Source organism: Rhincodon typus, chromosome 35 (assembly GCF_021869965.1).
Source record: "Rhincodon typus isolate 14 chromosome 35, sRhiTyp1.1, whole genome shotgun sequence".
Lineage (NCBI taxonomy): Eukaryota > Metazoa > Chordata > Chondrichthyes > Orectolobiformes > Rhincodontidae > Rhincodon > Rhincodon typus.
Window position 1 is genome coordinate 13034643 of NC_063366.1, and position 14428 is coordinate 13049070.

The 14428-nt window shown below is 50.2% G+C and overlaps 1 protein-coding gene across 1 annotated transcript in view; it reads left to right on the plus strand.

Moving 5' to 3' along the window:
- The window catches only part of gtf2h4 (general transcription factor IIH, polypeptide 4), a 323881-nt gene extending 310685 nt beyond the window's left edge, over nt 1-13196 (plus strand). Inside the window, exons 7-11 of the mRNA XM_048616518.1 lie at nt 966-1034; nt 10566-10649; nt 11065-11197; nt 12463-12593; nt 13112-13196. Coding sequence (XP_048472475.1) covers nt 966-1034; nt 10566-10649; nt 11065-11197; nt 12463-12593; nt 13112-13171 — 477 coding nt within the window. The 3' untranslated portion in view covers nt 13172-13196. The remainder of the gene's footprint in view (nt 1-965; nt 1035-10565; nt 10650-11064; nt 11198-12462; nt 12594-13111) is intronic.
- Nucleotides 13197-14428: the final 1232 nt, after the last annotated feature.

Here is a 14428-nt window from a genome sequence, read left to right on the forward strand (position 1 = left end):
TCCACTCCTCCCACCTCAATCCCCACCCCCGTCTCCTACCTACTAGCCTCATCCCACCGCCTTGACCTGTCCCTCTTCCCTGGACTGACCAACCCCCACCCTAATTCCCCACCTACACTCACCTTTACTGGCTCCATCCCCGCCTCTTTGACCTGTCTGTCTCCTCTCCACCTATCTGCTCCTTTATCCATCTTCTATCCGCCTCCCCCTCTCTCCCTATTTATTTCAGAATCCCCTTCCCCTCCCCTATTTCTGATGAAGGGTCTAGGCCCGAAACGTCAGCCTCTCTGCTCCTATGATGCTGCTTGGCCTGCTGTGTTCATCCAGCTCTACACCTTGTTATCTCAGATTCTCCAGCATCTGCAGTTCCTACGATCATACTTGAAGAGATGTCTCGTTGTCTGTCGGGCCACGTTCTCTCAACTGCGCAGGCACTCTGAGGTCCCACGCGATGCCGGTCTGATATTTCCACAGGCGCGAATGCGAGGCCAGGGGAGCCCGCCTCGGGGTCAAAGGTCACCGGTCAGTGCGGGCAAATCGGTTGCGTCTCGACCTGCTGACGGGGTGGGTTGGGGTGACCGAAACCGCTGGAGAAACCCAGCGTCTGTGGAGGAGAAGGCAAGAGGTTACGTTTCGAGGTCCAGGGCCCCCCGTCATCAGGGGCAGAGTCGGGAACCGGTAGCTTCAGTCTTTCCGCTATTGAACTGGAGACGATCTGTCCAGTACCTGATGTTGAGTGAGCTGCTCCTTTCCTGTGAGTTTCTCTGTCATCCTCTGGTTCGATTGGAGAAGCCAGATGGAGAGATCGGGAACGGTGATGGAAGCTATTGCACTGAGCCCCCCCCCACAGTGGTTACGGGAGTAGGGGCATCGGTTAGATATGTCGTCGACCTGTTCGATAATTCAACATCTGTGTTTCTCACCAATTTCTCTGTCTGTTCTCTTTTCCCCCCCCCAAATCTCAGTCTCGCAACATGGACCTGGTTGAGATCCTATCCTTCGTGTTCCAGCTCAGCTTCTCCACACTGGGCAAGGTGAGAGTGAGAGAGAGAGAGTGAGCTCTGCTGTCTTCAAAAATACCAGTATATCCGTAAGTCCGAAGCTGTGAGAGCCAGCTGGGACTGAGTTAGCGCTTTCACGTTGGAGCCACGCGTATATCTACCAACAGAATTCCAGGCTGACGCTCTGGTGAGGGAGAGCTGCCCTGTTGGGGAGTGGCATCTTTCAGAATCTGGCTTTAAAGGCTTCAGCCCGTCTGCCTGCAAGTCTAAATGTAAACAATCACAAGGTATTGTTTCAAAGGTTATATAAAATATGACAATGGGGTGCGGGTGCATAGTTCCTTGAATGTGTAGTCCCAGGTAGACAGGAAAATGAAGGCATTTGGCACACTTCCTTTTAGTAGTCAGTGTATTGAGTGTAGGAGTTGGGAGGGTCATGTTGCGGCTGTAAAGGACATTGGTTAGGCCACTTTTGGAATATTGCGTTCAATTTTGGTCTCCCTGCTATGGAAAGGATGTTGTGAAACTTGAAAGGGTTCAGCAAAGATCTACATGGATGTTGCTAGGACTGCAAGGTTTGAGTTATAAGGAGAGGCTGAATAGGCTGGGGCTATTTTCCCTGGAGCATTGGAGGCTGAGGGGTGACCTTACAGATGTTTATAAAATCATGAGGGGCATAGATAAGGTGAATAGCAAAGGTCATTTTCCCCAGGGTAGGGGAGTCTAAAAGGAGAGGGTATAGGTTTAAGGTGAGAAGGGAAAGAATAAAAAGGGACCTGAGGGGCAACTTTTTCCACACAGAGGGTGGTTTGTGTGTGGAACAAGCTGCCAGAGGAAGTACAGTTACAATGTTTAAAAGCCATTTAGAATCGTGGATAGGAAAGGTTTAGAGGGATAAGGGACAAACACAAATGGGACTAGTTTAGTTTAGGAAGCTTGGTTTGCATGGATGAGTTGAACTGAAGGGTCTGTTTCTGTTCTGTATAACTCTAAAAGCTGATAGAATCGATTCTCAGTAGCCTGTCTAATATTTCTCCTGCAGTTGCCATCACAGAAACAGATTGGTAAAGGTTTTATTGATGTTTAAGATTATGGCTGTAACAGTAACTGTGCTGTATTTCATTGCTGAAGAATATTTTTTCAGGTGCTGTTATGGTGAAAGGTGCTGTATAAAAGTCTGTCTGTCTTGTCTCTTGTTCCCCACCCACTTAAAGCTAAATAATGGTATCCTTCTGTCTATTCATTACTGGCCTTCCTGTAGCAGGGAGGATGTTGTGAGACTTGAGAGGGTTCAGAAAAGATTTACAAGGATATTGCCAGGGTTGGAGGGTTTGAGCTATAGGGAGAGGCTGGATAGGCCGGGGCTATTTTCCCTGGAGCCTCGGAGGCTGAGGGGTGTGATCTTATAGAGGTTTATAATATGAGCGGCATGGTTGGGTGAATAGTCAAGGTCTTTCCGCCAGGGTAGGGGAGTCCAAAACTAGAGGGCGTTAAGGTGAGAGGGGAAAGGGGCCTAAGGGGCAACTTTTTCACGCAGAGGGTATGGAATAAGCTGCCAGAGGAAGTGGCGGAGGCTGGTACAATTACAACATTTAAAAGGCATTTGGATGGTGGTGTGCTGTGGGTAACAGTGCTTTCAGGAGGGGTGATTCCAGGATTTTAACGCAGCACAGCTCCTCACGGTGAGTGACTTTAAGGGGAAGTTCCACGTGCTGTTGTCCTTCGAAAGGGTAAAGGTCACAGATTTGGGAGCTGTGATATAAGAAACCTTGCAGAGTCGCTGCAGATAGAGAGGACGGTGAGAGAGGGCAGACAGTGAGCTGTCGACAGAGGGGACAGGGAGCTTTGGTTGCGGGGGGGAGGGGTAGAGACATCGGACAATGAAACAAAAGATGAAGAAGCGGAGCAGACGATGAACCTACTTTTAGAGAGAGAGAGAAAGTGTGAGCGAGCAGATAGTGATCTGGGGTAGAGAGAGAGAGAAAACAGTGGACAGGGATAGAGAAAGCAAACATTGAACCAGTAAGAGAGAGAGCAGACATTGAGCCAGAGGATTATTAGAGGGAGTGAACTGGCAGCGAGACAGGGGAACAGAGAGGGTGCGGGCAGCGAGACGGGGGAACAGAGAGGGTGCGATGCAGTGAGCTTGGGGGGTGGAATAGAGAGAGATTGTGGAAACAATGACACAGGTACAGAGAGGGAAGACAGTGAACGCAAGAGATAGAGAGCCACGTTGTGCTGGGGTTGGTGGGGGAGAGAGCAGACTAATCCAGGAGGGTGGAGAGTGGAAACAGTGAGCCAGGGATAGAGACAGAGAGAGAGAGAGAGAGAACGAGAGAACATTGAGTTAGAGATATGGAAAGAGAGCAGACAGTGAGCCGGAGGATAGAGAGAGAGAAGTAGTATTTCAGAGACTGAGCTCTTTGGGAATTTGCAAGTGTTGACAATAGACATTTAGAGGCTGGAATGCCACTAACCCTGAACATAATTCCACATTCAGTGAAGCTGGTTTATGTCGATCTGGGGGCAGATGTAAAAGCGTTAATTAGAGCAGCATTGCATTGAAGCGCCCTTTTGAAGGTAAATGGCTGTCAGCCTCCTTGTTCTGCTGGAATTTTGAGTGCGGTTAATCTGATCACTGGGAATAAATCTCAGCAGCAGCTATGTGCTGATGATAAATCTCTCGGCCTCGGCTGAGACAGCAAACAGCCGTTTCCACAGTGATTGTACCCGGCATATTTATCACCGTTTCATTGCACCAGGTTTTTGGGGTACAGAGGGGGTGGGGGAAATAGCCCCAGTCCTTTCCCAGCTGTGTTCCAAGTCGAAGGTAGTTCTACCCACTGGTAAAGAGCTGCCCCTTTGGGCCATGCCCAGCTGGGTGAGGTCAGAGTGCACAGTGTCTGATCTCGACTTTTGCGATGCTCCTCGGGGATTTCACTTTGAGTCGATCGAGGTGGTTAAAATGGTCAAATCCCTTTTCTGCTTGTAAGTGTTGTCCTCACTGACTGACATGGGGTAACAGGTTTTGGGCACAGGGCCGTTAATAGCACCCTCCCACCCCCTCACCCTTTCCCAGGGAGTGACTGCTGGTCCATCAGACCAGTCTGCATCCCCCTGGGTCCTTTGTAAATTTGTTTGCTTCGCGTGGACTCTAGCCATTCCTGTGCAAACATTCAGTTGTTGAAAGTGGGCCAACTGTAAGGAAAGAGAGAGAAAAGACTTTAGAGGCAGGGCAGCTATGATAGACTTTCATTTATGTGGCAGCGCTCGCTCCCCTGGGATCCCTGGGTCACAAATGCGTTCCCTTGCAGAGTCCATATGTTAAGTCGGTCTGCTGTTTGGAGGGTCAGTGCAGACTCAATGAGCCAAACCATCTCTATCTGTCCCGTAGAATCCCTACGTTTCACAGTGGTAGGTTTCCCTATTTATGGGCTCGTGGAATCGTATGGAAAGAGGCCGTTCAGCCCATCTGGTCTGCTCCAACCCTCCGAAGAACACTCCACGCAGACTCGTCCCCTCTCTCCCTATAACTCTGCATTTCCCATGGCTTACCCCTCTTCCCCCACATGTCCCTGTACACTATGGAGCAGTTTAACACAGCCAGTCCACCCAACCTGCGGATGGTAGGAGCAAACCCACGCAGACACGGGGAGAATGCGCAAACTCCATAGACAGTCGCCCGAGGGTGGAATCGAACCCGGGTCCCTGACGCTGTGAGGCAGCAGTGCTAACCACTGTGCCACCGTCTGACTGTGAAAGGGGGGAGAGGTGGGTGAGAGGGTTAATCCCCTTCCACTGGAGAGCAACTGTATCCCAGAGGGTTAATGCTGAACATGTTTCCTGGTGGGATTGCAGTCCTGCTGCGATGTGATGATGACATTGCTGTCTGGAGCATGTTGCTAGAACAGGAGACCGGCCAGTAATTGGATGCCTTTTTGAGCTGCGTTCAGAGAGGCCACCAGCATGGCACACAATTTAGACCCAGCCTCTTCGTATTCTCTTTTTCTCTCTGACCTACTCCTGGGCCACGTCCCTCAGTCTCCGGAGTGCGGGAGGGAGGCAGGATGAGCGAGGCGCTGCGTTGCTGAGGAGGTGCTGTTAGAGATGTTCTTCCTTCAGCTTTCCCCTTTTTGAGAGCTGGGTTCAGAGGCCTGTGAGGAGGAGGAGAGCTGGTCTGTGTTCGGGAGTAGCCAGTAACTGTGAAATCCTCCCTTGTGTTCATTGTGTTCTGAGATGAGCAAGATGTTTGTTTACAGAGCTCCTCGAACTTTATTCGCCACGTGCTTCAGTTGTTCATTAGTGGAATGTTTATAAGAGAGACGGGGGGGCGTTGCTGCTGACTCGAGAGAGCGGACATCTTCAGATAGTCACGTTGCTCAGTTGATGTTCGCTAGGGGCTACCCCCTCTCTCCACCACCCCCCCCCCCAAGTTTTCTCCAATGAAAATGTTGAGGATGCCGAAGCCATTAGGGTCGTTGTCTGCTACAGAGTCTGTCCTCGATGCCCCGAATCCCACCTCTCAGTCCAGAGCTGTCTGAGACCTAGCCAGGCCATTTTCGATCCAATATCGAATGTGAGCATCCGCCCCTATATCTGCACTGTCATTACAGTCTGCCCATTTCCACCTCAGCCCATCTCCTGGTGGAGACCCTCATCCGTTTCCTTCGCTGGGTCCAGATTCCAAGTTCCAATGTATTTCCAGTATTTTAGTCTAATACCACCTTTAACTTTTCCAGTTAGCTGCAGTGGAACTACTTTTCCAGTGAGTTCCTATTCATGGGGAAATCCATATTTACAGTCATACAGCAAGGAGACAGACCCTTCGGTCCAACCAGTCCATGCCGACCATAATCCCCAAACTAAACTAGTCCCACCTGCCTGTGCTTGACCCAAATTCCTCCAAACCTTTGCTATTCATTTACTTATCTAAACGTCATTTAAACATTGTAACTGTACCCACATCCACCACTTCCTCTGAAAATTCATTCCACGCGAACCATTCCCTATGTAAAACAAAAATTGTCTCCATGTCTTTTTTAAAATATTTCTCCTCTCACCTTTAAAAAATGTGCCCCTAGTTTTGAAATCCACCACTCTAGGAAAAACACATCTGCCATTCATCTTATTTATCCCCTTCATAATTTTATAAACCTCTATAAAGTCACCCTTTTAGCCTCCAACTCTCCAGTGGAAAAAATTCCTAGCCTAACCAGCCTCTCCTTTTGTAACTCCATTCCTGGTAACATCCAGGTAAATCTCTTCTGAACCCTGCATTTCTGAAGAAGGGTCTCGACCTGAAACGTCAGCTTTCCTGCTCCTCTGCTGCTTGGCGTGCTGTGTTCATCCAGCTCTACACCTTGTTATCTCTTTTGAACCCTCTCCAGTTTAATAACATCCTTCCTATAACTGGGTGACCAGAACTGGACACAGTATTCCAGAAGAGGCCTCACCAATGTCTTGTACAACCTCAACATGACATCCCAACTCCTATACTCAAAGGCCTGAGCAAATAAGGCAAGCATGCTAAATGCTTTCTTAACCACCCTGTCTACATGTGACGTAAACTTCAAAGAATTATGTACTTGAACCTCTCTAGGTCTCTCTGTTCAGTAACACTGCCCAAGTCCCTACCATTAATTGTATAAGCCCTGCCCTTGTTGAAAGTAAGGAATTAATTCCTTAACATTTCACCATTCCACTTCCACACCTTTTTTTAAAATCTAATTTCTCTTTAACAATTTCTCTTTTCCTGAACAAATTTACCCCTCATTCCTCCACGATCGGTTTTGTTTCAGTTTAACTCTGAAATGCTATATGATCTTCAGGCATATTATGATCAGTCTTCCCCAGAGGATCCTTTGTTATAAGATTACAAGTTAACTCTGTCTCATAATGGCGTTCTCCAGCTTTTGTTTCTTTTGTTCTTATTTCACCGTATTTGATCTGAAATAGTTACTTCCCAGTTGCTTACTCAACATGTTCCAGAAAACAAGCTACTTCTGAGCGTTTGCTGCCCAACTAAATTTGGATTTTTTTTCCTTTGTCTTGTTTCTAAAATTGAAAGTGAAAGTGATGAGCAGGTATCGGTAAAAGTGACTGCAAATCTTTTGATTGCAGCTCTAAAACCTCAGCTGATTGGCCCATGTCGTGCTAAAGTTATACCCACCTTGTCTGTGTGCCTTTGAGCACCCTCAGTGTACGTTTGAAGTGGGCCCAGCAACACGCTGCATTGTATCAAACTATTCTCAGTGTAAGTAGAAATGGGACAGTAAATAATGGGTCTAGCAGCCAACGCGCACACCCTGACGATCAATTTGTTTAGTGGGCTCTGTTGCGCAGTTTTTGCACAGACAATCGCCTCCTTTCTTTGGAATCTTTGGATGGCGACTGGAATTGGCGAAAGCCAGCATGGGACGTGGGTGTCCCAGGCACAGAAAGGAAAGGAAAAGTTGTTGATTTGATTTGTTGTTGTCACATGGACCTAAGTACAGTGAAATGTTTTTGTTTGCGTGCAGTACAGGGATAGGAGGACATGCAGATCATCGAGTGAGATCGTAGTCAGCCTGAGCTCCCGTTTCTTATCCGGTCTCCCTCGCTGAGAGATGAGGACAAGCGGGGAAGAAAACACAAAACAGTATCAGATCTTGGTATGTCCGACCAGGGCAGGACTTGCGCAGTAAATGGTAGAGCCCCAGGGGAGTGTTATAGGACAAGGAGATCGAAGAGTATGCGTTTGTGGCTAGTTGAAAGTGGAGTCACAGGTAGACAAGGTAATGAAGATCAGAGTGTTGAGTACAGGAGTTGGGGCGTCTTGTTGCAGCTGTACAAAACATTGGTGAGGCCACATTTGGAGTACTGCGTGCAGTTCTGGTTGCCTTACTATAGAAAGGATGTTATTAAACTAGAAAGAGCACAGAAAAGATTTACTAGGCTGCAACCTAGACTGGAAGATTTGACTTATAAAGGAGAGGTTGGATGGACTGGGACTTTTCCCTGGAGCATGGGAGACTGAGGGGTGACCTTATAGAGGACTATAAAATCATGAGAGGCATAGATAATGTCGACAGCCAGTAGCTTTTCCCCAGGGCAGGGGCATCTAAAACTAGAGGCCACGGGTTTAAGGGGAGAGATGCAAAAAGAGGCTATTTTTTTCAGAGAGCAATGAGCGTTTGGATCGGGCTGCCAGAGGTAGTGGTGGAAATGAGTATAATTTTGCCATTTAAGAAACATTTAGCTAGGCACATGGATGGGGTGGGTATGGAGCAAACGCAAGTAAATGGGACTAGTTCAATTGTGAAAACTGGGCAGCATGGACAAAATTGGGCCGAAGGGCCTGTTTCCATGCTGTAGACCTCTATGACTTTATCTTTGACTCTAGGTTCAAATCAGGAACAAGCCTTTCCTACATTTACAACAATGACTATACTTAAAAAAAGGGATTCATCATCTGCAAAGTGTCTTGGGATGTTCTGAGGTCATGATATAACTATATATAAATCTTTTGGCATCAGCGACTACTCTGAGAATTGGCATGTCAGCAACTGTGCAACCGCTCAGGGTTCAAAACTTGGGGCACATAGGTGGATAGATTAAAAGGCAGACAACTATCCAGATCCTTTGCAGAAACTGGTTTGGACAAGATGTTCCCAGTAGCAGGAGAGACTACAGCTCCAGGGCACCGACTCACAGAGAAGGCATACCCCTTTAGAACAGAGACGAGGAGGAATTTCTTCAGCCTGAGGGTGGTGAATCTGTGGAACTCATTGCTGCAGAGGGCTGTGGAGGCCAAGTCATTGAGTGTCTTTAAGACAGAGATAGGTTCTTGATTAGTAAGGGAATCGTGGGTTATGGGGAGAAGGCAAGAGAATGGGGTTCTGGAACATATCAGCCATGATTGAATGAAGGAGCAGACATGATGGGCTGAATGGCCTGGCACTGCCCCTACATCTTATGGCCTTCAGACGAGGATTACTAGACTATTAGCTGGAATCGGTGGCTTACCTTCTGAGGAAAGATTAAGCCTGCATCCTCTGGAGTATAGACGAGTCAATTGAAACACATAAGACCCTGAGCGGCCTTGACTGGGTGGATGTAGAAAGGATGTTTCCTCTTGTGAGAGAATCTACAACCAGGGGTCATAGTCTACAAAATAAGGGGGTGCCCATTTAGTACAGAGGTGAGGAAGCTTTTTTTTTTCTCTCTGAAGGTTGAGATTCCTGGAAATGTCTTCGCTCTGTCTAAGCACCCGTTGATCTTTATGAGATAACACAGTGTGGAGCTGGAGGAACACAGCAGGCCAGGCAGCATGAGAGGAGCAGGAAAGTTGACGTTTCGGGTCAGGACCCTTCTTTCTTCAGACCTGAAACATCAGCTTTCCTGCTGTGATCCTGCCTGGCCTGCTGTGTTGCTCCAGCTCCACACCCTGTTATCTCTGACTCCAGCATCGGCAGTCCTTACTATCTCTTGTGATTTTTATGTCCTTGTTTGCTATGATCTGCCTGTACTGCTCACAAGATAAACCTTTTCACTGTACTTAGGTAATTGCGACAACAATAAATAAATCAAATTCCTCAAAAGACAATTGTTGTGGAATCTTTAAATGGATTCAAGTCAGAGGTGGATGGATTATTGATGAGCGAAGGGGGTGAAAGATTCTCAGGGAGGGAGCAGGGGGGATATGTAGAGTTCAGGTCAAAATCAGATCAGCTGTGATCTTAGTGCGCAAAGGAGCAAATGCGAAGGCCGAGAGGCCGCCTCTTGTTTGTAGGAGGGCACGGCTCCAAGAGAGCACGGTTTGAGAACCGTTAGCAAATCGGTGCTGATTTTGGTGGGATAGGAGGGGGAAGATGGGAAGATTTATTTTGACGCAATGTGCTGTTGTGGTCAGGATCGTGCTGCCTGAAAGGCGTGCAAAAGCGAAGCTTCGATCATAGCTGTCTCTAGGAGAATTTTCAGGGCAGCCAGGGAAAGAGCTTGGTGTGGGATGGCTCTTTCAAAGGCCTGGCATGGGGACGACAGGCCACGTGGCCTCGCGTTGGCCTTTTTTATTTCCGTGGTTGGTGTTGTAATCAAGGAGCGTCCGTCCTCCTGTGGGTGATCCAGGTCGAAGAGGCTTTTCAGCTCAGTGTGCATCAGCTTACAGCAGTGTTATAATCGGACCGTCGTTTAATTGCATTAAGTAACAAAGGTGTCATGCAGCTGGGGTCCCAGGCTCTTGCATCACTCCCAACCGTGCTGTGAATCCTAACAAGCCCTATAGTTATAGTCAGCGAGTCAGGGTCTCATTTATGTCCCTGAACAGTGTCCCACGGCTTTGCTTATCTGTATGTACGTGTGGGGCCTTGTAGCCAATAGTCTGTTCCCCACCAAGTGTGCCAACTCGCTGTAGGTATACGGGGCCTGGCGAGAGAATAACGAGCAACTTTGTTCCAAACCATCTCCCCCCAACGCGAGCTTCCCAACCGAGGGGAGTACAAGCCACATTTATGTAATCTGTTGTAACCTAGACTGCCCTCTCCCAGGGCACCATCTCCGGCTCTAATTGTATGGCTCCCATTGCAGGATTACTCCGTGGAAGGAATGAGTGACTCCCTGCTGACGTTCCTGCAGCACCTGAGGGAATTTGGCCTCGTCTTCCAGAGAAAGGTAAGAGCGACTGGACTCGGAGGCTCGCTCTCGGGTCGGACCTGACCGATGGGGGCTACCCAGGGGAGCCCCTTCCCCGGGTCGTAGCTTATCCCCGAAGTAACAGTGTCCCCACAGTCAGCCCAACTGCCAGGGCTCAGCAGGGAGTGGAGACAGAGTCAAACTCCCTTTAAAGTGAAAGTAAAGCTTTCTCTACATCCAACACTCCAAGGACAGGGACAGCACGGGTTTAGATACAGAGTAAAGCTCCCTCAGCTCTTTTTTTAAAACTGAAAGTAAAGCTGCTTCTTTACTGAGCCCCCCCCCCTCTGCCTCCCTCCTCCTCCCCCCCCCCAACTCTCTCTCCCTCCCCCCTCTCTCTCTCTCTTGCACTGTCTGTCTCTCACTCTCTCCGTCTCTCTATGTCTGTCCATAGCGTAAGTCACGACGATTCTACCCAACTCGCTTGGCCATTAACCTGGCGTCTGGAGTGTCCGGCAGCTCGGTGGATGTGCACCGTCAGGGATTCATCGTTGTGGAGACAAACTACAGGATCTACGCTTACACCGGTGAGGGTCTGGCTGCAGGGAGCGCACGGTCACACCGTTCCCATCCTGTGGCGACGGGACGGGCTGGGGTCACCAGGCCCAGGAACTCTCAGTCCGAAGGGAACGCTGTCAGCGACACCGGCGCACCATGCAGCAAGGAATACGTGGGGTTTTTTTTTTAGAAACAGAAAATCGACCAGTGGGGGGGGCGGGGAGGAGGGGAGTCACAAAGACAGGATCTTGGCGGTCGGTCTCCTCTGGGAACCAGACCAAACTCAGATCGTTCCTCGCTCATGCTCCCATCACCAAAGGCTCTGGAAATTAAGCTCTTGTTTCATAGAGGATGCTCAAAGGGCTGGACAGGGTTAACGCTGAGAGGATGTTTCTCCTCATGCGAAAGTCTCTAGGACCAGACGGTGTATACTTAGAATAAATGGGACACCAGTTTAAGACCTAGATGAGGAGGAATTTCTTCCCTCAGTGGGTTGAGAGTCTTTGGAACTCCCAGCCGCAGAGAGAGAACTGTAGGGGGCAGAGTTATATTTAGGGCTGAGGTGGACAGATTCTTAATTCGTCCCCATATATCGCCGTCCCCTGCCATTAAAGTCTGAGGATGCGCAGTGGGCTACTTAGGACTGAGATGAGGAGAAATGTCTTCACCCGGAGAGCAGCCAGTCTATGGAATTCTCTGCCACAGAAAGCAGTTGAGACAAAAACATTGAATGCTGTTAGGGCTGAAGAGGTATGGGGCAAAAGCAGGAACAGGGAACTGGGCTGGAGGATCAGCACTGATCATGTTAAATGGTGGAGCATGCCCGAAGGGCTGAATGGCCAACACCTGCACCTGTGTTCTGCCTCCCCTCATGTTCCTCACCATGCCCTCTTATTTCTCCCACTCCTCGCTCATCCCCTCCCTCACGTTCTCCCTCTCCTCCGTCACTCCCTTTCTCCCTGCTCATCACGCTCTTCCTCTCCCTCCCTCCCTCTCTGCCACCCCTCCCCCTTGTCCTCTCTCTCAGCCTCCCATCCCCATTGCACTCCACCACCTCCTCACGGCCCCGCTCCGTGTCTCCGCGTCCTGCCCCCCCCCCGCCCCCCCCCCCTGCGCCATTCGCCCCCCCCCCCCGCCCCGCGCCCCCGAATTGTTGTTTCAGTGGGCGATGTGGATTGGCCGGTATAGCCTGGGTTCCCCGGGTAGAGCTGAGCTGTTGGTAGTGCCGTGTTGAGTGAACGCCTCATTGTGTGTTCTTCTCCTTCCCTCCCTCGTTCCCCCTCTCCGTGTGCAGACTCGGAGCTGCAGCTGGCTCTCATCGCACTGTTCTCCGAAATGCTGTATCGCTTTCCCAACATGGTGGTGGCTCAGCTCAGCCGAGAGAGTGTGCAGCAGTCCATCGCCAACGGGATCACTGCCGAGCAGGTAACAGGCCGACCCAGAGCCTTCGCGCACAAACTCTTCCTCCGCGGGCTCCACGCCGACTTCCTCCGGGATATGGGCCCAGAGTACCCAGACCACAGGCACAGCCAGGGCTGTATGTACGGGTGAACTAGATACACACAGGAATCGGACAGGACTGGATACAGACAGGAACCAAAGATGCCTACATACTGACAGGCCGTACGCTCATGTCTGACAGGCGTACACCCGAGACTGACGCGCACACGGCACGCTGACAGGCATATACCCCAATATCTGTGGGAGCTTTCTGTGCACACCATGCCTGCTCTGTTTCCCACCTTCTCGTAGCGACTGCAGTTCGGAAGGTGACCGCAGAATGGCTTTGGGGTGTTCTCAAGCTCGTGGAAGGTGCGCTACAGAAATGCAAAACTCGCACCTGCTCCCTCCCTCCCCTCCCCTCCCCCCTCGGCTGGATCTCGGCCTTGCTGCAGTCCCTCTCCCTGCAACGTGGTTAATCCTGTGCTGCCTCCTTCCTCCAGATTATCCACTTCCTGCGGACGAGAGCCCACTCGGTCATGATGAAGGAGGTGAGTCATTAACTTGTGGCTATCTCTCCGGGGTGGGTGCCAGGGCGGGGTGTGGGCCACTCAGGCCAGAAACGCTCTCATTCCTGAGGAGGAGGGGCGTGGGAGCCCTCCCTCGGTGTATATCCCTCAACCAACACCACCATTAAAACAGGGAAGGGGGAATCTGCCGAAACTGGGAGCGGGTCTACAGAAACATCCGTCACTCCCAGGATGGGCCAAGGGGCAACGGTCTCCTGAGCCCATCGTTACGGTCCTCCTTCGATAGGAAGGTTGTAGTGAAACCTGAAAGGGAGCAGAAAAGATTTACAAGCATGTTGCCAGGGTTGGAGGGTTTGAGCTATAGGGAGAGGCTGAATAGTCTGGGGCTATTTTCTCTGAAGTGTCAGATACTGAGGGGGTGACCTTTTATAGAGGTTTATAAAATCATGAGGGACATGGACAGGGTGAATAGTCAAGGTCTTTTCCCCAGGGTAGGAGAGTCCAAAACTATAGGGCACAGGTTTAAGGTGAGAGGGGAAAGATTTAAAAGTGACCTGAGGAGCAGCATTTTCATGCAGAGGATGTATGGGACAGGCTGCCAGAGGAAGTGGTGGAGGGGGGTACAGTTACAACATTTAAAAGGCATCTGGATGGACACTTGAATAGGAAGGGTTTAGAGGGATATGGGCCAAATGCTGGCAAATGGGACGAGATTAATTTAGGATATCTGATCGGCATGGACGAGTTGGACCGAAGGGTCTGTTTCCAAGCTGTACAGCTCTATGACTGTAAGTAATCCGAATGTAATTGTTATTTGAGGGGTGTTGGCATTGGCGGTGAGGCTGGGGTCCATCGTGCCTTCCTGGGCCCCTTCATAATCTTCTACACCTCCACCAGCTTCCCCTCCTGCCTTACACTTCCTCCTAGCTCAGGCAGCTTCCCAGTAAATCTCCTTCAGCAGGTAGTGGTGGGTCTCTGTGTGTGTGTGTGTTGGGGAAGTGGGTGGGTGTCTTGGACTGTGGGTCTGTCTGTGTATCTGGGGGTCTGTGACAGTGTGTCTCTGTGTTTGGGGGGTTTGTCTGCCTGTTGGGGTGTGTTTGTGTCGGGCGCGGTCTGCCTGTCTGTGGATAGGTGTGTGTGTAGGGGGTCTGCCTGTGTGTGTGTGTGTGTGTGTGTGTGTTAGAGAGAGAGTCTGCCCGTCTGTGTGTGTGTGGTGGGGAGGGCTCTGCCTGTCTGGGTGGGTGGGGGTGTGTGTGGTGGGGGGGGCTCTGCCTGTCTGGGTGGGTGGGG